Source organism: Callionymus lyra, chromosome 17, assembly GCF_982586985.1.
Source record: "Callionymus lyra chromosome 17, fCalLyr1.hap1.1, whole genome shotgun sequence".
Taxonomy (NCBI): Eukaryota; Metazoa; Chordata; class Actinopteri; order Syngnathiformes; family Callionymidae; genus Callionymus; species Callionymus lyra.
In genome coordinates, this window is record NC_141834.1 from 23676990 (window position 1) to 23701232 (window position 24243).

The 24243-nt window shown below is 41.0% G+C and overlaps 1 protein-coding gene across 1 annotated transcript in view; it reads right to left on the reverse strand.

The window, feature by feature from the left end:
• Positions 1-23483, reverse strand: part of LOC148063050 (exostosin-1b-like) — a 39438-nt gene extending 15955 nt beyond the window's left edge. Inside the window, exon 1 of the mRNA XM_087812241.1 lies at positions 21830-23483. Within this exon, the coding sequence (XP_087668367.1) occupies positions 21830-22770 (941 nt within the window). The 5' untranslated portion in view covers positions 22771-23483. The remainder of the gene's footprint in view (positions 1-21829) is intronic.
• Positions 23484-24243: the final 760 nt, after the last annotated feature.

The window sequence follows — 24243 nt, forward strand, 5'->3', positions numbered from 1 at the left end:
AGCACCATCCATCAGATCAGGACAATCTGAGGACAGATGTTCCTCTGACTGCCTCCACACATCTCCTCCAGATGGTGAGGCGGAGCAGCTTCTCTGCATGTCAGGGAAACTTCCTCAAAGAGTGTGAAGATCTTCATGATCAGGGAAAGAACAGGAACAGTGTGACCCGGCATAACATCTGCAATGAGCTCCACACGACACGACAAACTCAAGCCTGGCCTCAGAGGAGCCAGAGAAGAAAGAAGGTACGAGAGTGCATGAGAATGGGATCAGAACATCTTGTCCTGGAAACATTGTACTGATCTGATAACAAGTGATCATGAGGCTCCTTTAGTTTCTGACTCATGTGATCCTGATCAAGATCTTCTGCTTCCCTCCAGGCCTGGAAAACAAAGGTTTTAGAAACTGATTCACGGCCAAATGAAGACAGAATGAGTCTTCATGGAAAGAACGTTCGTCTTCCAACAGGAAGAGGAAACAGGCTGCAGTGTCGGTCTCTGTTCTCATTCTTTGTTCGCTAATTTTAGCAGAAGCATGTGTCGACACAGACTCAAAGCATCTCCATCTGCAACACACTTCTGCTTTCGTGACACATTGTTGACATTTTAAATCTTTTCTGGCCTGGAATGTCAAATATCAGATTCATCTCTGTGATCTGCACGTGTACGTATGACTTTCAATTCTATTTCACTCACAGCAGCTCTACGGATCTAAATATCTTGCATTAAACGAGGTGCCGGCCAGACTCGGCCCTCAGACCGACACAGTGCTAGACAGTCGTTTACGTCTTAGTTTGGGTTCAGGCCACACAGAAAATCTAGAGCCTGAGGCCACACATGGTCCGCCGTTGTCTGGGCAGGACGGCATGTCTGTGGTGGACTCGGTCGGGTTTTATCCTCCTGACACTGCTAGTTAGGTACCTCAGTGTTGCTCTTTCACGACCACACGTCAGCTCTGATGGAAACCATCACCAAACACACGCTGCAAACACACACTGGACATCATTGAAATGTTCCGCATTATTGAGGTTGAAGTTGAAGCATTAAGTCTCACAAACAACTACGTTCTGCAGCGACCTCGACCAAAGGTGGTCTTGAGAGTAGAAACGGTAAACTAGGATCGATATGGACTCCATTTGATCTGCTCCACCAGGCACCGGTGTTGGTTTGATGGTTCAGACTGGAAATAAATTGAAAAACGGTTGTTTTGATCGACACACACCTGATCCAATCAAATCTCTGAGTGCTCCACAAAGTGGGCGGAGCTTATGAAAAATAAAGCATCCCATTAGTTGATATTCTAACCTGTGGTCCAGTCAGCTGGAGCTTCAGTAACATGTTTGTGTGAGTGTGTAGTGTCAATCAAGTTGATCTTATATTAACACAATCAATCATCAAAATGTCTAGACAATGATCATGTGACTGAGTGAACTGATGACATCACTTTGACTCTAAACATAGTTTTTCTAAAATCATAAACTGTAGAAGGAGATGAACAAACTAAAGAGTGGATGTGCGTCTACAGAGAGGTTGTCCATGACAGAGACGATGTGTAGATGCAGCTCTTACATTTGTCAGTTTTATGTGCGAGTCTGTCTCACGCTGACAGGTCCTGGTGTGAAGTCTTCTCAGGGGAACGTCCATCTGACGGCATCTCCAGCCTTTCAAGCGCCTCCGATGAGGACGGAGATCAAGACCACTCTTTATGTGCGTTTGTGTGCGTTTGTGTGCGACATTCTTGCGCAGGTTGCCGGGATACAGCGTGTGCTTGTCAACTGCTCCTCGTCCGTCGCCGCCTCATGCCATGAACTCACTTTCACTGGTGGCTTTTGAGAGGGAAATTCTTCAGCTCCGAACTCCTAATCTTGGCAACGGCGAGCTGCCCATCACGCCGGCTCGATTGACAGCACAGAGGAAGTAGAAAATGAGATTTATAGCGAGGCAGCGGGAGAGGGGGGCGCACTGGAGCCGTTATTTATTCCACTTCCTGTTTAGTGATTTACCTCTTAAATAAGTCCAATCTCAAGAGCACTCCAGCTTTATTCACAGCGTCGGTGTGAAGCCAGTTAACACAACTATGAAGCACAGCACTGAGCCAGATGTCAAGAGTAATTTAAACTCACTATTATTCTGGGAGAAAATGTTTCTCTTGCTCTTCCAAAGAGATGAAACTATAAAGAAACAAGATGAGATTCTTTGCATCTCGACGTCAGTTATTATGAGGAGCACGACCGGACAGAAAATGGGATAAATTGATGAGAACAAGAGGTTAATAAACTCAAGCGATTCATGAACATTACCATGTTAAAAAACTGTGACAAACATGTGTAATTACATGGAATCATTCCTGTGAATGTTAATTATTCTAAATAATGATTTATGTTCGACTGTAGACGAGAGATTCCGATCTAAATGTCAGACGAGCCGCTGATGGATTGTTGGCAGACGTGCGTCACACAAACACTCTTGAACAACGCTAGCATCTGCCAGTGTGTTCCAGTGGTGAAGCAATGTGACTGTGGTTGTCTCATGAAGAATCACAAGTCGGCTCGTTTTGCAAGTTGATGGAGAAAAAAGCCACAAAAGCCATTTTTCAAAGTGAAGAACTCGTACTTGTTTCCTTCAGGCAGCGAACGTTCGTCTTCACGACTTCCTTAATGATCCCAGAGAAGCTTGAGTTACAGCGTCGGAGAGTCAGGGCGAGAAAGCTGCTCACAACTGTACAAGACCTGAAGATAACTCACTCCATTGAGTCTTCAATCACTCGTCCAGATGTTCATTCATCGCACAAACATTTGGGCTTTTTTAACCAAGAGAACAAGACGGCGACGCCTCCTTCAGAGTGATGTGTCCTTCAGTGTTTAAATACACAACATCTGAAGGTTCATCATGAAGGAGCTCGTTCTCCTTCAGACGTGCAAGAAGGTGCTTCTTTGCTCTCACAGTTCAAGAGTCTGGTATGAACCTGGTTCACTTTCATAGTAGCACAAGTGACCGTCTCGGAGACCATTGTATGGAACATGTCACCCCTGAATGACACAAGGAGTGAACCTGCTGTGCATCAACAACAGCTGCGTCACTTTCACAAGCTCAGAGGTTCCATTTTTGACCGACGACAGACCATCATGGAGGAAAAAAAAAAGGAAACTGAACCAACAAATTATTGTCACCCATAAGTAAAATGGAAACTACGTCTATTTTTTAATATACTATTGTGTTTATTTGATTTCTACACGTGTACATGTACAAGCGAGTCATTATCGCACGGGTTGAATGGAAACGGTCGCGAGACCAGCTCTGATAATTCTCCATTAAAGCGTTGATAATGCAAATAAAGAAAGACTATCAATAGAGTACATACAAAGATCAATGTTGGTGAATTAAATAAACAAGATGCAACAGTCCTACACAGACACAGAACTGGATGCCAAAATATATCATCCAAACGCGACCAGTTACATTTCTTTTTAACCCCCAGGTGAGTAAATTACAAAGTGTTCTTTGTTTTGTGGTTGAAACCACCTTTTTATATAATAATAAGGCAATCGTCGCCCGATGTCCAACGAAGCCGAGTCTAACGAGACATGATACACATCCAGTGTAACTGATGGGTTAAGATACTGTACATATTCAACTAGAGGATGACGCTCTTTGTATTCAGGTTTGACGTCCAACCTTTTGTATAGATTTGAACAGAGAAACACCTCACAGCTGGTCCAACGAGACGTATACTGGTCTTTATATACAAGTATACTAATGGTCTTTTCATACAAGTATACTAATGGTCTTTATATACAAGTATACTAATGGTCTTTACATACAAGTATACTAATGGTCTTTATATACAAGTATACTAATGGTCTTTATATACAAGTATACTAATGGTCTTTATATACAAGTATACTAATGGTCTTTATATACAAGTATACTAATGATCTTTATATACAAGTATACTAATGGTCTTTATATACAAGTATACTAATGGTCTTTATATACAAGTATACTAATGGTCTTTATATACAAGTATACTAATGGTCTTTATATACAAGTATACTAATGGTCTTTATATACAAGTATACTAATGGTCTTTACATACAAGTATACTAATGGTCTTTACATACAAGTATACTAATGGTCTTTATATACAAGTATACTAATGGTCTTTATATACAAGTATACTAATGGTCTTTATATACAAGTATACTAATGGTCTTTATATACAAGTATACTAATGGTCTTTATATACAAGTATACTAATGGTCTTTATATACAAGTATACTAATGGTCTTTACATACAAGTATACTAATGGTCTTTATATACAAGTATACTAATGGTTTTTATATACAAGTATACTAATGGTCTTTATATACAAGTATACTAATGGTCTTTATATACAAGTATACTAATGGTCTTTATATATAAGTATACTAATGGTCTTTATATACAAGTATACTAATGGTCTTTACATACAAGTATACTAATGTTCTTTATATACAAGTATACTAATGGTCTTTATATATAAGTATACTAATGGTCTTTATATACAAGTATACTAATGGTCTTTATATACAAGTATACTAATGGTCTTTACATACAAGTATACTAATGGTCTTTACATACAAGTATACTAATGGTCTTTATATACAAGTATACTAATGGTCTTTACATACAAGTATACTAATGGTCTTTATATACAAGTATACTAATGGTCTTTACATACAAGTATACTAATGGTCTTTACATACAAGTATACTAATGGTCTTTATATACAAGTATACTAATGGTCTTTATATACAAGTATACTAATGGTCTTTATATACAAGTATACTAATGGTCTTTTCATACAAGTATACTAATGGTCTTTACATACAAGTATACTAATGGTCTTTATATACAAGTATACTAATGGTCTTTATATACAAGTATACTAATGGTCTTTATATACAAGTATACTAATGGTCTTTACATACAAGTATACTAATGGTCTTTATATACAAGTATACTAATGGTCTTTACATACAAGTATACTAATGGTCTTTATATACAAGTATACTAATGGTCTTTATATACAAGTATACTAATGGTCTTTATATACAAGTATACTAATGATCTTTATATACAAGTATACTAATGGTCTTTATATACAAGTATACTAATGGTCTTTATATACAAGTATACTAATGGTCTTTATATACAAGTATACTAATGGTCTTTATATACAAGTATACTAATGGTCTTTATATACAAGTATACTAATGGTCTTTACATACAAGTATACTAATGGTCTTTACATACAAGTATACTAATGGTCTTTATATACAAGTATACTAATGGTCTTTATATACAAGTATACTAATGGTCTTTATATACAAGTATACTAATGGTCTTTATATACAAGTATACTAATGGTCTTTATATACAAGTATACTAATGGTCTTTATATACAAGTATACTAATGGTCTTTATATACAAGTATACTAATGGTCTTTACATACAAGTATACTAATGGTCTTTATATACAAGTATACTAATGGTTTTTATATACAAGTATACTAATGGTCTTTATATACAAGTATACTAATGGTCTTTATATACAAGTATACTAATGGTCTTTATATACAAGTATACTAATGGTCTTTATATATAAGTATACTAATGGTCTTTATATACAAGTATACTAATGGTCTTTACATACAAGTATACTAATGTTCTTTATATACAAGTATACTAATGGTCTTTATATATAAGTATACTAATGGTCTTTATATACAAGTATACTAATGGTCTTTACATACAAGTATACTAATGGTCTTTACATACAAGTATACTAATGGTCTTTATATACAAGTATACTAATGGTCTTTACATACAAGTATACTAATGGTCTTTATATACAAGTATACTAATGGTCTTTATATACAAGTATACTAATGGTCTTTACATACAAGTATACTAATGGTCTTTATATACAAGTATACTAATGGTCTTTATATACAAGTATACTAATGGTCTTTACATACAAGTATACTAATGGTCTTTATATACAAGTATACTAATGGTCTTTATATACAAGTATACTAATGGTCTTTATATACAAGTATACTAATGGTCTTTACATACAAGTATACTAATGGTCTTTATATACAAGTATACTAATGGTCTTTATATACAAGTATACTAATGGTCTTTATATACAAGTATACTAATGGTCTTTATATACAAGTATACTAATGGTCTTTATATACAAGTATACTAATGGTCTTTACATACAAGTATACTAATGGTCTTTACATACAAGTATACTAATGGTCTTTATATACAAGTATACTAATGGTCTTTATATACAAGTATACTAATGGTCTTTATATACAAGTATACTAATGGTCTTTACATACAAGTATACTAATGGTCTTTATATACAAGTATACTAATGGTCTTTATATACAAGTATACTAATGGTCTTTACATACAAGTATACTAATGGTCTTTATATACAAGTATACTAATGGTCTTTATATACAAGTATACTAATGGTCTTTACATACAAGTATACTAATGGTCTTTATATACAAGTATACTAATGGTCTTTATATACAAGTATACTAATGGTCTTTACATACAAGTATACTAATGGTCTTTATATACAAGTATACTAATGGTCTTTATATACAAGTATACTAATGGTCTTTACATACAAGTCCGATCATCTCTTGAAAATCAGCAGTTTGGTCTGAAATATCTGTGATTGACACGTGTTTGGTAGCAGCTGAATATGTGAGCGATGGTAGCGAGCTGCTGCGTCTGTTGCTACGAGCCACTGCAGGACAGATAAGTCGGAGCCAGGAATGTTTCTGTTCGCCCGCCAAGAATGGCTGGATGTGGGAAAAGATAGGAGGATGTGAGGAGGCAGGTAGTGGCGGGAAGACGCACACGGACGCCAGGCAGGCCGTCACGGGACGGATTGATGGATGGCGTGGACACCACATGAGTAGCATAAGGAAGAGGACACTGATGAAAGCTGCCACATATATTTCACAGGCAATGAAGATGAAAAATGGGATGTAAGGACATCAGACGGAAGAAAAGCAATCACGGGAAAGTTGTTTTGGTTTTTACTCGGCAACACAACCCGAGATGGACAGACGTGAGCAATCGAACACTGATGAAGGATCACAGAGAAGGTATTGGCTGACGTGCAGGAACTTTAAATGCTAAATTCAGAGGAATATTGAGATTATTTTGCGATCAGTGATACTATTGGTCGAGGTTTGGAGGTGAGCAGCGACGTTTTGTTTCCTGAGATTTTAGCATTAAAACATTTTTTAAAGATCAAGGAGAAAATTCAGAGAAACAAGCTTGTGTTCAGGTTTAAGTATCAACAACAAATGATGGCAGAAACATGAGACTTTAGCATCACTTCTACACAACATGGAACTCAAACCAACACTAAACTACAACAACCTCACACTCACCTGCGATACAACACACATCTTCCTGGTTTGTCGTCACAACGCAGGTTTTTCAAAACCCTTTCTGAACCCAGTTGACGTCCTGCCGGTGGAGGACTTTGCAGAAGCCAGTTAAGATTAGTCTCCACATTACTGGTTTATAATGGACTTAACAGGTCTTTAATGGTTCTTACTGGATTATAATGGAGTCGTCACAGTGACGAGCGGCTCTTCAAATGTGTTCCGGGCACAAATACTGAAGCCTGGATTTACATCTGAACTGAAAATACTCTTCATTCCTGAGGGAGGAGAAATATTTGCATCTTGTAGATGGACCTTGATCAGTGGAATTAAAAGATGGCAGAGCGCTGGAGCGACGGATGCAGCTGAAGTGCGATGTGTCGTGTGAAGAGACGACAAGAGGCGCTTCATTACAGCGCCGCAGTAAATTAGGGTCTTGGCAAAGCTGCCAGAAAAAAAGTGTAAACACAGTCTTTTAGCTCTCGAGAGGGAAGCAATGATTACCTCACAATTACCAGCGGCGAGAGGAGGGGGCGCTCCCTCGACGACAAAACACAGATTAGAGGCCAACTTTTGTGCTAATGATGATGAGGATTGGAAATAAAAAGAGCCGCGTTATTTCCGGAGGGATTTAAAAATGTGGAGCTGGTGAGAAAGTGTGGCGGCGGCGAGCGGTTGTGGGTCGGCGTTCGATCCCGGCGCCTCTCAGAACCTGCCCGGAATAAAGTCCAGCGGCTCCCGGAGGAGTCCAGCCCGGTCCAGACGAGTCTGAACACGGATGTTATTAAGCTGCTAATGCATAGACAGGCTGGATTTCAACATGAAAAGTTGCTTCATCCACAGAACTCTTGGATGAAGACGATAATTGGGCCTCTGGTGGAGGAATCGTTGTCGAAGACGCTTCCATGTCCTGCAGCTCCAGGCGAACACGCTGCTATTCCTAGGACAAATATTTTGATAACAAAACAAGCTCGAGCCTCAAGGAATCCTGGGTAAACATGACTAATGCCTGCAGTGATTAACTTCCCATGAACGGCGCCGCCTAAGAAAAGTGAATAATTTAACGGAGGATTATTTTGATTGTGCATAAATCACGGAGCTGACAATCACTATATTGTAGGTATACTATAGGTGGCGCTAGTCTGCTTGTTCAAGTTGTAGATTAGCTGCAATAAATTAGTTAATTTGAGTATTTATGTGTGTAGTTCAGTCGTTTAGTTTAAATTAAATGACATTATTTGTTATTAGGAGTGTAAGAAAAGAAAATATCAATACTGTCGCAATTCAACTTACAGCCTCTAGATGGTAGTCATTAGTCCTCCTAAAGGAAGAATGACGACTGAGGACGAGAGGATACAGTGACTCCAGCAAGTTTTAAAGCTGATGTTTGGACATATTTTGTTTTGAAAACAAATGAAAGTAGTAACGACTTTGTCAAGAGTCATGTGGTCTGTAAATACTACAACACCAGAGTCAAGTACTGGACAATACTACACATATATCCTTGTTACTACACTATCACAACACCAGAGTCAAGTACTGGACAATACTACACATATATACTTGTTACTACACTATCACAACACCAGAGTCAAGTGCTGGACAATACTACACATATATACTTGTTACTACACTATCACAACACCAGAGTCAAGTACTGGACAATACTACACATATGTACTAGTTACTACACTATTACAACACCAGAGTCATGTGCTGGACAATACTACACATATGTACTTGTTACTACACATATATACTTGTTACTACACCATCACTATATATGTATTGTGATATGTTTGGTATCAACTACTGACGATAGAAGCTTCTGTTCGTACGACATCAAGTCAACATTAAAGTCTGATTATCGACTGATCTTTTTCAACTAAACGCTCAAACATCAGAGAAGATTAAACCTGGACTCTTTCTGGATTATGACTCAGAATCCGTTTCAATCTTTGAACAGAGTTATTTATCTTGGAGCACTTTTCCATCCTTGAACTTTGGACTGACAGCTTTGATAAGTTATCAGCGCACAGATCGAGTCGCAGCTTTAAATCCAGTGGTGTGACTTGATCCTGCTGCAGGCTAATAAAGTGCTTATATTTTTAACTCTGCTAAAGGAAGAATTCCAGGGAGATGGAGGGGGAGGAAACCGAAGATAAAATATACGCAGAGTTCTCTGCAGGTCACGTTTAAGAACAAACTGGAAATACTCGGGGGATTGTGGCTGGATGTTGTCATGCACCAAAAATAAACTGTAGACCGTCACTCAGTGTAGCCAGCTGTGAGTACAGTCAGCTGACGCCGGGAAGAGATGGTTTGATACCACTGTTCAACTACCACGGGTCTTATGCTGGGTCTCAAATCACATACTAGTGTACTAACTAAAGTTCGTATTTTTAGTGCGTAAGTGCGTCTCAATTCTTAGTTTGTAAATGTAGTGCTCCATACACACTAAATTGACACTGAAACGCCCACAAAACTGAGTATGAATCGATGGATACTTTCTACACTAAACAGCTCCATCTTAGTGACGTTGTAAATAAATATATATATATATATATATATATATATATATTCATTTACTTACAGGTGTATTTTCAGCAGCATTAGAAAGATAAACACGTCTTCGCTGCTGATACCAGCTTAAATATCTCGCGAATATTTTGATTCTCATATTTTTATTTTATTTCTTCTTCCAAAATGTGCTGCCAGCAGGTGTCACTAGTGTTCCTACAGCTGGTTGAAATCATCCTTAAATAGTAGTAGAAGAAGAAGCTGTCGCGTCATTTCCTGTTAGTTTGTAGGAGCAGAGTTTAATTTGAGACATACTATCTGTGGAGGATTAGTTACTAGTTAGTACGTACACTATCCTGATGATACTAACTTCTAGTATACTAAGAGAAGTATGTTTGAGACATACTATCTGTGGAGGATTAGTTACTAGTTAGTACGTACACTATCCTGATGATACTAACTTCTAGTATACTAAGAGAAGTATGTTTGAGACATACTATCTGTGGAGGATTAGTTACTAGTTAGTACGTACACTATCCTGATGATACTAACTTCTAGTATACTAAGAGAAGTATGTTTGAGACATACTATCTGTGGAGGATTAGTTACTAGTTAGTACGTACACTATCCTGATGATACTAACTTCTAGTATACTAAGAGAAGTATGTTTGAGACATACTATCTGTGGAGGATTAGTTACTAGTTAGTACGTACACTATCCTGATGCATACTAACTTCTAGTATACTAAGAGAAGTATGTTTGAGACATACTATCTGTGGAGGATTAGTTACTAGTTAGTACGTACACTATCCTGATGATACTAACTTCTAGTATACTAAGAGAAGTATGTTTGAGACATACTATCTGTGGAGGTTTAGTTACTAGTTAGTACGTACACTATCCTGATGATACTAACTTCTAGTATACTAAGAGAAGTATGTTTGAGACATACTATCTGTGGAGGATTAGTTACTAGTTAGTACGTACACTATCCTGATGATACTAACTTCTAGTATACTAAGAGAAGTATGTTTGAGACATACTATCTGTGGAGGATTAGTTACTAGTTAGTACGTACACTATCCTGATGATACTAACTTCTAGTATACTAAGAGAAGTATATTTGAACATACTATCTGTGGAGGATTAGTTACTAGTTAGTACGTACACTATCCTGATGATACTAACTTCTAGTATACTAAGAGAAGTATGTTTCAGACATACTATCTGTGGAGGATTAGTTACTAGTTAGTACGTACACTATCCTGATGATACTAACTTCTAGTATACTAAGAGAAGTATGTTTGAGACATACTATCTGTGGAGGATTAGTTACTAGTTAGTACGTACATTATCCTGATGATACTAACTTCTAGTATACTAAGAGAAGTATGTTTGAGACATACTATCTGTGGAGGATTAGTTACTAGTTAGTATGTACACTATCCTGATGATACTAACTTCTAGTATACTAAAAGAAGTATGTTTGAGACATACTATCTGTGGAGGATTAGTTACTAGTTAGTACGTACACTATCCTGATGATACTAACTTCTAGTGTACTAAGAGAAGTATGTTTGAGACATACTATCTGTGGAGGATTAGTTACTAGTTAGTACGTACACTATCCTGATGATACTAACTTCTAGTGTACTAAGAGAAGTATGTTTGAGACATACTATCTGTGGAGGATTAGTTACTAGTTAGTACGTACACTATCCTGATGATACTAACTTCTAGTATACTAAGAGAAGTATGTTTGAGACATACTATCTGTGGAGGATTAGTTACTAGTTAGTACGTACACTATCCTGATGATACTAACTTCTAGTATACTAAGAGAAGTATGTTTGAGACATACTATCTGTGGAGGATTAGTTACTAGTTAGTACGTACACTATCCTGATGATACTAACTTCTAGTGTACTAAGAGAAGTATGTTTGAGACATACTATCTGTGGAGGATTAGTTACTAGTTAGTACGTACACTATCCTGATGATACTAACTTCTAGTATACTAAGAGAAGTATGTTTGAGACATACTATCTGTGGAGGATTAGTTACTAGTTAGTACGTACACTATCCTGATGATACTAACTTCTAGTGTACTAAGAGAAGTATGTTTGAGACATACTATCTGTGGAGGATTATTTACTAGTTAGTACGTACACTATCCTGATGATACTAACTTCTAGTATACTAAGAGAAGTATGTTTGAGACATACTATCTGTGGAGGATTAGTTACTAGTTAGTACGTACACTATCCTGATGATACTAACTTCTAGTGTACTACGAGAAGTATGTTTGAGACATACTATCTGTGGAGGATTATTTACTAGTTAGTACGTACACTATCCTGATGATACTAACTTCTAGTATACTAAGAGAAGTATGTTTGAGACATACTATCTGTGGAGGATTAGTTACTAGTTAGTACGTACACTATCCTGATGATACTAACTTCTAGTATACTAAGAGAAGTATGTTTGAGACATACTATCTGTGGAGGATTAGTTACTAGTTAGTACGTACACTATCCTGATGCATACTAACTTCTAGTATACTAAGAGAAGTATGTTTGAGACAGCATTAGGGGTTCAGGGCAGAAACAATGATTTCTAAACATCGTGGACTCATGTCAAGAATAAGAGAAACTGTGTCTTCAGAACACTTGACACCGGCTCACCAACAGGAACCTGATCTCACAGGAATGCTGGATACACATCAGCTCAGACGGATTCCTTCATATCCAGCGAGCGGCTTTATCTGCCGTTAATGAATTCCACAGCCAGCGCCGCCGCCGCTGCAGGCAGGTAATTAGTTCCAACAGCGGGAAAGATCAAAGACAACACTTCCTGTTTCGCCCCGGGGTCGTGACCTCGCCGGGGAACCAAGGGAAGGAGCAGGAACCATCTGGATGCAGCCGGGTCAACAGAACCATTAACTAACTCTCTGATGCAGTCACGTCATTAAACACTAGAGCGACACACCGAGACGCGAGGAGAAAATGTGGTTCACAGTTGGATGAAGAATGTTGCTAAGTGGTTCTTACTGAGAAGATTTATCAGTGAAGGACAGTCGAGCGGAACATGTGTGTGTGTGAGTGGAGGAGCAAAGATCAGGTGTGTGTGTGTAAGAATGTGTTGATACGTATCACGATACAATGATATAATGTATACTGATATATAGTGATAGTGTAGTAACAAGTATATATGTGTAGTATTGTCCAGTACTTGACTCTGGTGTTGTGATAGTGTAGTAACAAGTATATATGTGTAGTATTGTCCAGTACTTGACTCTGGTGTTGTGATAGTGTAGTAACAAGTATATATGTGTAGTATTGTCCAGTACTGGACTCTGGTGTTGTGATAGTGTAGTAACAAGTATATATGTGTAGTATTGTCCAGTACTTGACTCTGGTGTTGTGATAGTGTAGTAACAAGTATATATGTGTAGTATTGTCCAGTACTTGACTCTGGTGTTGTGATAGTGTAGTAACAAGTATATATGTGTAGTATTGTCCAGTACTTGACTCTGGTGTTGTGATAGTGTAGTAACAAGTATATATGTGTAGTATTGTCCAGTACTGGACTCTGGTGTTGTGATAGTGTAGTAACAAGTATATATGTATAGTATTGTCCAGTACTTGACTCTGGTGTTGTGATAGTGTAGTAACAAGTATATATGTGTAGTATTGTCCAGTACTGGACTCTGGTGTTGTGATAGTGTAGTAACAAGTATATATGAGTAGTATTGTCCAGTACTTGACTCTGGTGTTGTGATAGTGTAGTAACAAGTATATATGTGTAGTATTGTCCAGTACTTGACTCTGGTGTTGTGATAGTGTAGTAACAAGTATATATGTGTAGTATTGTCCAGTACTTGACTCTGGTGTTGTGATAGTGTAGTAACAAGTATATATGTATAGTATTGTCCAGTACTGGACTCTGGTGTTGTGATAGTGTAGTAACAAGTATATATGAGTAGTATTGTCCAGTACTTGACTCTGGTGTTGTGATAGTGTAGTAACAAGTATATATGTGTAGTATTGTCCAGTACTTGACTCTGGTGTTGTGATAGTGTAGTAACAAGTATATATGTGTAGTATTGTCCAGTACTTGACTCTGGTGTTGTGATAGTGTAGTAACAAGTATATATGTGTAGTATTGTCCAGTACTTGACTCTGGTGTTGTGATAGTGTAGTAACAAGTATATATGTGTAGTATTGTCCAGTACTTGACTCTGGTGTTTTGATAGTGTAGTAACAAGTATATATGTGTAGTATTGTGATGATCAAGTCAACATTAACACCAACAAGTGTGTTATTGTTGACTTGCATGCGTCGACTAAAAGTTTCTCTCGTCTCTACAGAACAGCAAAGTTATCTTTGTTTTGTTTCTTCTCGTTTCTTCCATCTGCTCATACTCTGTCGTGATGCGTCTTTAGGTGTTTAATAAAGTTCGATTTGAATCTTGCAGCGTGATTTCTCCTCCTCCACACCTCCGCTCACATCTTCACTGCAGCAGAGCCGCTGCTTTACCAGCATTTGACGTCAGCAAAAATATATATACTTTTTTTTAGTTATCAGTATCATGTACATCAGCTTTAAAAGCAGCTGGACTGTATCATATAGTCAATGTATCCTCTCATCCTCAGTCATCCCAAGTTATTCTCTCTTGAGATGCGGAGGACGTAATAATGCTGCCATCTAGTGTCTGGATATTTGATTAAAACACAATGAGCAACAGAAAAAACAATGACACAGTTTTATACAAGTTATCGTGAAGAAAATTGCGATATTCAAGTGAACCGATATCTTCTCACAGAAGAGAGTCGAGGTGAAGAACAGAGCTATGAACGAAAGAGCAACACAAGATGAACAGAGCGTGGATATCAAACCTGCTTCTCAGTGACTCTCAAAACAAAGTGAAGAAAGTTGTGTTCACTTCAACTTCACACCGACTCACTTCACACACTGGAACTACTACAAGACGTGCAGAACTTTTATCTGTTTCCATTTTTCCTCATGAAGATAATACACTTCTTATCTCCCGGCGTCCACCGAGGATGGGGGCAGATCTGCATGTGTGCCACTTTTATCTGATGATACCGAGTCAGCCGGGAGTCCAAACCCAGAGCACAACTTGCCAAAATCCTGACATCAGTAACAAGCATGAAAACCTCCCTTTAAATCTCTCCCCAGAATATTTGTTCACGTATTGTAATCCTGCTCGACTCCCGAAACACGCTAAATTAAAGTACATCTTTTGGCAGCGAGTCCAGAGTCAGTTGAAACATGCTCCACATTTCAGATCTGCTCTCCACACCATCCGTGGGATTATTGAGAGGGATTTAGCATGCAGGTTTCATCATGCCGTGATCTCCGCCTGCCCGGCTGCAAACATATCTCATTGTAGACGGAGAGTCAGTGAGAAGACGAGCGTCAGATCCCACAGACACGAGAACGACCCAAGATTAAATGTTGGACGTGAACGTTTGAGTCGTACCATCAAGATCACTCGGGAAGGTCAAGATGACACATCCAAAGATGAAGTTGACCTTCACTGGTCACTCTTCCTCGCCCCTCATCTTAGATCCTACTAAAACTCACACATCCCTCCATCCATAGCCCAGTCTGGACGTCACTCTGGTGGAGGAACATGACGCCATCGCTCACATACCAGCCCGGCTCCTGGAGTGGACCGATCAGAGCTTGGCACGAGACGTCCTCGTTCCCTGCACTCACTCACCCCTCCAGCATTCCGAGTGGAAGACATCACTTTCTCGTGGGTGCCAACAAGAAAATATACATCGTGCTGCCGGAACAGATGTCAAATTGACGGTGAGCGTGGCCAACAAAAGTGGCGACACCTGCTGTTCCGAGCCACGGTCGGACGCTGGGAGCCGAATGTTCTCCAGCGAGGCATTAAGGAGACATTCTTCAGACGCCTCATGGACGCACAGAGATGTGAAACCTATAGACGGATCTCAAGGGACCTTCAGCAGATGGTCAGGATGGACACGTCTGCTGGTGACGCTCAGTTGGACACCTGACACATGACAACATCTACTGACGTCCAGATGCAAACACACAGAATCACGAAGATCTTGTGGGAAACATGAGTTTGAAGGCTTGTAATTCCATGAGATTTATCCGTGTTATTACACAGATATGATTCACGATACAATATAAATAACCACCAGAACAAACTGAAGAATAAATGTTGAGATGTTTTACCACGTGGGTGTCGTTGTTGTATAATGCAGTTTAAGTCTCTCATGTGATGACATAACAAGTTCCTGGAACATACAACGCTGCTGTACCGGCGCCTCACAGCAACAAGGTTGCAGGTTCACTTCCATCTTGAGACAACCTGCAGCCTTTCTGTGTGGAATCCGTGTGTTCTCGCCGTGGCGTGGGTTGGTTTCCCATGATGCATCACATGACACTACAAATGTAATTACACATTCTTGGCGGGGGTAACAAGTGCACAAGAAAAGTGAGGATTTGTTGACAAGATTGAAGAATATATTCAAACTTAAGCCTGAGGTTTTCTGACATAAGTGCGGCGTGTAAAAGAATAAAGCGAAGGAAGATATTCACGGAGCGTTTAATTACTTTGAGATATTAACATAGAGCTGATACTTTAACCGAGCGGGAATAGATGATCAAGAAAAGTAATTAAGAAGTAGATTTGATATCAGTTCGGTGACGGAGAGAACCTTGATTTAGCAGCGTTAATAAAATAAACATCGTATTTACACAATTAATAGAAACACTTCCTCTCCCTCAGGCAGTTCTGAATCATGACGTTACTTTATAACTCCACAGCCCCGTGACCGTCCACCGTCAGAGGAAGTCAAAGTTCTCGTCCAGCTTCTCTTTCCACAACACTGTCGTTACGGCTGAGGACATGAACAACAAACACACAATCTGAGCCCAGTGGGTTTGTGGTTTCAGCCGCACACTCGTCGTTTCATTGCTCGACACATGGCCGTGGTTAACAGAACCGTAGACCTCTCTTGACAAACCAACATGACGGGCCAGTAAAGAACACCGTAGTCTCCCTTCTGAGACCTCGAACCCACAGCACCGTCCCATCAACGTCGAGACACAGGTCGAGTGGAAACGATCAGAGTTCAGCGTACGTGAGCTTACAGAACACTGTGCTCCGAGGGTTTGCATCAGTTCTATTGTCCTGAGGAACATCAGAGTTCCTCGACCACTTGAGGTGAGGGTCCAGGGTTAAAGTGTGTGGTTAAAGCAGTGACGACGCTTCTCTCACGCCGACATGTTCTGCAGGTTCTGCCTCGCTTGCATCACGTTGGCTGGCAGCTCTCTGTGGATTTTGGCCAATATGTAGGATTAAAACTCTGCAAGTCTCTAGATACATTTCACAAATAACAGCCAATCCACTCGGCCCACGCTGCTGGAACACTGCCCCGCCCCCTCGACCCCCTACTCCACTCATTCTTCTCTCTTTTCACTGCTACATTTCACTCCATTCCTTTTGTTTTTGCGACATGTTTCCCTTCTTGCTCCCACTGACTTGGCAGCCTCTTCTAATTGGAAACTCGCTGTGAGAAGGCTTTTGGGTTTGGGGTTAAAATTCCATCCAACAAACTGCCTGCCACTGTTTGTTCTGCTGTCTCTTGGAAAGTGTGATTTATGACTGTAGCAGAGCAACACTAAATTAATTTAAAGATTCTCTCACACAACTAAAGACTAGCTTCGTTCGATGAGGCCGATTTAATTCAGGCAATCGTTGGTCTCGAGACGAACCACGGAGCTGTCACTACTAGTTAGTGATGATGATAATGAGTTTTCTTTTACAGGCCGTTTCCTCATACATTTTCATTTCCAGAGTCTCTCTGTGACTCCTCAGGTTAAGAGAATCTATAAAGTACAATCACTGCTGTCCCGAGAGGTGTTCCAGAAATCTATTAAAGCTCTCGGTGTCAGTCCTGAAAGTGAGTGTAAATGAGCAGCTAAATTATAACTTAACTTGGTTAAGTAAAGTAACTAGGGACTGTTGAGAGGAGCCATCGAGACCATTAACAATCTTGTAAATATTAAACCCTTTTATGGATTATTAACAAAGGCCTTATGATGTTTGCTCATGGACCGCCTGTAGTTATGGTTTGTGTTAAATACAAATCTAAAGAAATACTCCTTTATATAAATAAATATATCATTAACAAAACTCATGACAGAACCACCGAGATATGAGGCAAGATATCAATAAAGTTATTACAACTTCCTCGCAGATGCATCATTGCTTGAGTCATTGTTCAGTTACTGATCAAAGTTCCAGAGAAGAACCTACAAAACTCATGAACTCGTCATGTTTGAATGCCTGTGAGTCATAACAGTGGCTGACAAAAGATAAGCTTTACCATGTTGTGTATTCATGTCCTCGTACGGCAGCACTAAAGCATGTTGTGTATCCAAACCCAACCATTAAATCACGTTTATTAAGACAATCATTTTTCCGCTGAAGGCTCAACAATTCTACGGTCGTGGTGTGAATCAAAGATCTGGTTCTCGTTACAATAAGTCGATTCACTTCAGCTGGAAACTCATCATTTGATTTCTTCAAGAGCGAATAAACAAGCTCTGCTCATTTACACCTCAGCTCACAAATGTGAGCGTCGCACGTCAACAAGCGCCCGCGGCCTGAAGCGCAGCTGCGTCTGTGAATAATGAGTCGGCGCCGCAGACGTGATATCAGCGCCGAGGTCCGAGAACTGGGATCCTGACGTGGAGCTCAGGAGGCAGAAGATACCCAAAGCCGGCTCTCCCGCGGGTCTGCATAAACCACAAGGGGATTATTTCTTTCCTTCTTTTGGGTTCCAGCTCTGATGCCACCCATCAACAGTAGTGGATCACTCTCCGGCTGTGAGGAGCGAGGCCAGAGATGGAGGTTCATCAGCTGAGCCGACATTTTACAGTGGTCTCACAAACACACAGGTTACTTGTGTATCGTTTAAAACTCACGCATGTCAGGCGTCATCAACAATCCTCTCATGAACATGAACAGCTCTTGTGATATTTTGCCGCCCAGCCAACCAATCACAGTTGTGGATTACTTTCCATTTCCATTTGTATTTATATAGCGCTTTTCCAGACCAGGGTCACAAAGCGCTTAAACAATCAAAACAATATTCAATGAAGTATATACTTTAAAGATCAAGATAAAACTGATAACACAACAGGAGTTCCAGAAAATCAAGGAAAAGCCTGAACAAATAAAAGCGCCTTAAGATGTTTCTTGAAGGAGTCAGTAGATCCATCAAGCGCAAAGAGACACTGTATGATCTCATTACAGTACTGAGGCGACCAATCAGCAGTCATTAAATAGAGCACTTTGTTGAAAGGAATCATGGGTTTTCACTGTTTTGTTATCGTTGACCTACTTACTTCTGTGGTCGAAATGAATCTCTTTAAATAAACCAACCGTTTACAACAGAGCAAACAAAGAAATATGTATACTGTATATTTAAATATGTAATACCATGTATTATTATTATCAAAGATGACAAAAGTGCAAAAATCCAATGCTTCGAGGTAAACTGAGGCGATGAAGGATGAAAGCCTGGAATGTTGTGTTCATTTAACAACAGTAACGGCACTAAAGTCTTGAATGTTTGGCTCACAGGAGGAAGTTTCCACTATTTAAAGAAGGTGGACCGGGGAGGTCGTGTCACCTCCACACGGACACGCCGACACCGAGGTCATCGACTGCAGACACCAAACACCAGACGAGTCACACAGGCCCAGAGAGGGGCCGGGGAATTCCAGGATCCTGCAGCCGGGCCTGTGTGGGAACAACTGTTCAAACACGGACCGAGCAGCTTCCCCTCGCTGGCACCAGGTTTTGTCGGCATTAATCCTCAGTCGATCACTGCAGCGCCGTACAGTCAACCCAAAACAACACGCCGCAGGCACAGAGGACTCGCAATAAAGCCCGGCGGGACGTTGGCACCGGAGCTCCAGGCGAGACCACAACAGTGACTACACAAGTTCATGGTCACACTGGAAGGTTGTGCAGCGAGTGCTCACACTCTCACACACTCTCACACACTCTCACACACTCTCACACACTCTCACACACTCCACCTCCGACTCATGTTCAGTTAAGATTCAATTAAGTGGCAATAGTGGCAGATATTAACGCTAATCTACTTAGAGCCTGGTGTGTGTGTGGTTGTCTCTAATGAAGTCTTATGATGCTGCGGTATCTTCAAATGAATTCATCGCACTGATCCATAAAGACTCATTAGCCGGCAGCAAAATAAATTAACTGCACTGATACTTCCACAGTATCATCACAGTATATGAAAACATCTCATGGGTTTCCGTCGAGACCGGTCCTTTCAGACCGAGAACCACTAAACGCTACGATGACATCATCACATTCGAAATGTTGTGGTTTCGTCGAAAAGGCCAAAATGTGACCAAATTTCCAAATGAATCCACTCTGGGAGCAGGACTCTAGAAAGGGAGGCTCATGGAACTGTTGTGGATACAATCGTCTCAGTCTTGATGGTGAAGAACCAGAGAAACACAAAGACCATATAGTTGTTGGTGTAGATGAAGAGCTGGAGAAACACTACGATACAAACACATCAAAACCTACTACTACTGTAGGACCTCGTTCAAGACGTAGGAAGCAACGGCGTTAATATTTAATACTTGTTTACACAAGTGGAATTAAATTGTCAACACCAATTGAAAAGTGTCGCTGCTGTGAAAGCAGCCGATAACAAACCAACAGGAGACGGAAAAGAAGTGGAGCTGGTTCGGATGCTAACAAGATATTTGCTTGACATTTGGTTTTGATTGTCTCTGTTGAACTTCAACAAACATCACAGACGCTGTCGTTTATCCAGTCATGGAAAGAACGACCACATGATGGAATACAGAAGAGTGAGGAGGAAAATATGCAGCGTCCTCCCAGACTGACCTTTTCCTCCTCACTCCGTCTTCTGTTTGCATCGTGACCCGACCGCTTTGTTCCAGAATAAAGTAGACTTTTTCATTCATCATCAAATCCAAGTCAAAGTTAGCAAATACAATCTCAACCCTCGCTAATAATGACCGTGACAAAGAGCACCTGCCCGGCCCCGATCCATCCCTTTGTCGTCGCCGTCGACAACAAGAGCAAAGAAACCCAATACAACCCAGTACTCTCTGGCACTGATCGTGTTCACTGGCATGTTTTCACTCGTACTCAGGATTGAAGCGTCCATTAGTGTTGGTTAAAATGTTGTTTTCAAACTTGACTAGTTAGATTGTTGATTACTAGCAGATATTCATTTGATTTCTCTTGTATCTCTTCTCTTGTGAAATACAAATAAAGATTTAATTCAGTATCCTGATGTTAATCATGTAATAGTATTGTGTGTTAACTACGACAGTTTTCCTGCGATTGAATAGTTTCAACAACCCAATATATCCTTGTACCTGGTCGTATCGTTGGTCTGTGTCATGATACACACATTACCAGATACATTCCTATACCTATTAGACTGATATCAAAGTTTACAAGTAGACCTTTGGAGGAACTTCATTCACAACAAACATCTCCAAACATGACGAGGTTCTTGGTGAACCGAGGTTAGATGTTGAGCTAAGAAGGGATCAGAAGAGCTTTGTCATCACAACGTTAACTCGAAGCATCAGATCCAGTCTCGCTTGGTTCTAACAGGACAAATGATTTCACAATGATTTCCTCTTCAGAGTCACAGACTGTTCCTGGAAACACTGGTGAGTAACAGTAATAAAAGAACCGACGGTTGGAAGGAAACGAGAGGAAGAAGTTGTGCAACACTCACTTGTCGTACTCGGCGTTGTCTTTATCACAGCGGGCGTCCTTGTGCTTCTGCCAGTCCTTGCCATGCTTGCAGGTGGTGAGCAGAACCACGTCCTCGGCGTTATGGACGTGGTACAGAGCGTTCCTGGTGTCAGAACCTATTCCTGTGAGGTACCGCTTCCCCTTGAAGACCAGCATGTACTTCCTAAAGGGAGGGATGGTGTTGTGTTTGAGGAAGCCCCGGTCGCCCCCCGTCCTGGGGTGGTCTCTGGAGAACAGTGGGATGGACACGTCGAAGTTGGGCCGAAAGTTCTCCGTGCTGATGCTGGCCTTGGCCAACATGGCCAGACCGATGTCCAAGCCCAGGTCCTCCGTGTAGTCGGGCCAGGTCCCCGAGTACAGGTTGAAGATGATGTGGTTCTTGCCTCCGTTCCACAGAGGGAGACCCTGGACCTTCCCCCTCAGGTTGTGCACGTACTGAGGCGAGAGCTGGTCCCGGTCCAGGGTGTCCAGACTCAAGACGAACAGACAAGCCTGTCCGGGGTTGGGCGTGTAGAAGCGAGAGCCCTCGATGGACGAGAGGATGTTCTGGTAGCTCTCGGACATCTTCTCGCCCTTCTGAGCGGGGTACACGTAGACCTTGAACCCGTTCCTCTCGCACAGAGAGAAGTCGAAGCAGGAGTCCATCCTGCATCTGCTGCCATAGTGAACCCCGGCGTCCCTCTTCTGCCTCGGGGACAGGCGTCCGTCACCGTCGTCCTGGTCCTGGTCCGAGACCAGGAACGACTGCAGCGAGCCCGGGGAGCGGCGCCAGCGAGACCCGGCCTGAGAGCCGCCCAGGGTCCGGTCCCGCCGGCTCTGCGCCCGCCGGGACAGCGGGACGTGGATCCCCCCGAAGCCGAACAGCAGCAGGAGACACGCGCCGGCGGAGAAGAGGATTAAGTAGCGTTTTTTGGCCTGCATGTGTCCTCCGAGCGGGGCCAAGGGACGGGGAATCCAGCGGGTCTCCTCACCGCCTGCTGGGGGAGCTCTCCGCCATCTTCCCCCGGGCTGCTCTGCGCGCTCTGGTCTCCCACCTTCAGATCACAAGTCCAGGACCTGATCCTCAGCATGTGGGCGACTGGTCCTGGACATCCGCTCGTCTGGTCAGTCCCTCAGCGATCAACCAACTTCGTCCGGGTCCGCAGCACCGAGTCCTGTGGCTGTGGTTCTCACTGGAGGTTCATCTCCACTCCAGGGCTGCCATGTTTGGACTTAAACTAGTTTTAAATCAAAATAACGAGCTTTTTTTCAGCCAAACTTGTTGCCTTTTGTACCTGGAGTGTGAACTCTGGCACTAAAGCCCTCCTGGTGGATCTGCTCCTGGAACACCGTCTCCGGAGTCAAACCACCGTTGATAAAAAAAAAGATTAAAACAAATATGAATGAAATTCTTGACTCTTGACGCGCAGCATAGAAGAGTCGACGCTAGCTAGCTAGCATGCTAACTGCTGAGGAAACAATCCCGGTTAGCCTGTTAGCTCCGCCGCTCACAAGTGAAGACAGTCGGATCCTTCCTCGCGTCCTTCAGGCTGGAGCCCCGGATCCGTGGCTCGTCTGGAGAGACGGTCTCTCGTGGATCCGTCGGTTCCGCTGGATCTGGACTCGAGGTGTTGATGTGGATCCAGACGAGCTTCTGCGGGACTAACGCTGGGAAGACGCACTGCCATTGGTCACTCACACCTCTCCGGCGGGTGGAGCTTCCGCTCCTCCACTCAGCCTGGCGAGAGGCGGGCACCACCCTGACCGGTTTGGTCGCCGCGGTGGATAAAAAAGCGCCCGTTTTTTAAAGCGACTTTACATACCGAGTTGTTATTAATGAGACTTTCATGAATAAACTATTGATTTTAATCATTAAAATATAAACAGTTCGCGGTTTATCATCGAGTCAGGTCACGTTTCGTACACGTTACAGTTCGTAGCAGATGCTTTTGTTAGTATCTGCGAATATTTTAGCGTCTTTTATTTTCTTTATTTATATTTATATATTTAATTTATTATAACGCTAGAAACGACTGCTTTGCTCTTTCACTTCATAAACAATATGATAATAACGACATTAACAAACAATATGGCTGCAGGTCATATAGAGATGATTTCGTTTTCACGAGCAGGTACATTTTTAAAATCAATTTTAAATAGGATGAGAACTATCCATGTGAATAACAATGTATATAAATAGATGTTTTAAGTCTCAAGTGGATTCATCTCATACAACAAGATTTATTCCTCTGACATGAGGCTTCCAACAGATAAAAAGAGATTTATGACTGAATGCATAATTGTTACAAATCAATTCTAAGCATTGATAGAATTAGTTTCTCTGGAACTGAATCCATTCTCTCCACTGTTGTAGGTTCTTATCAGAGGAACGATCAGCACGAAGAAGATCTTCAG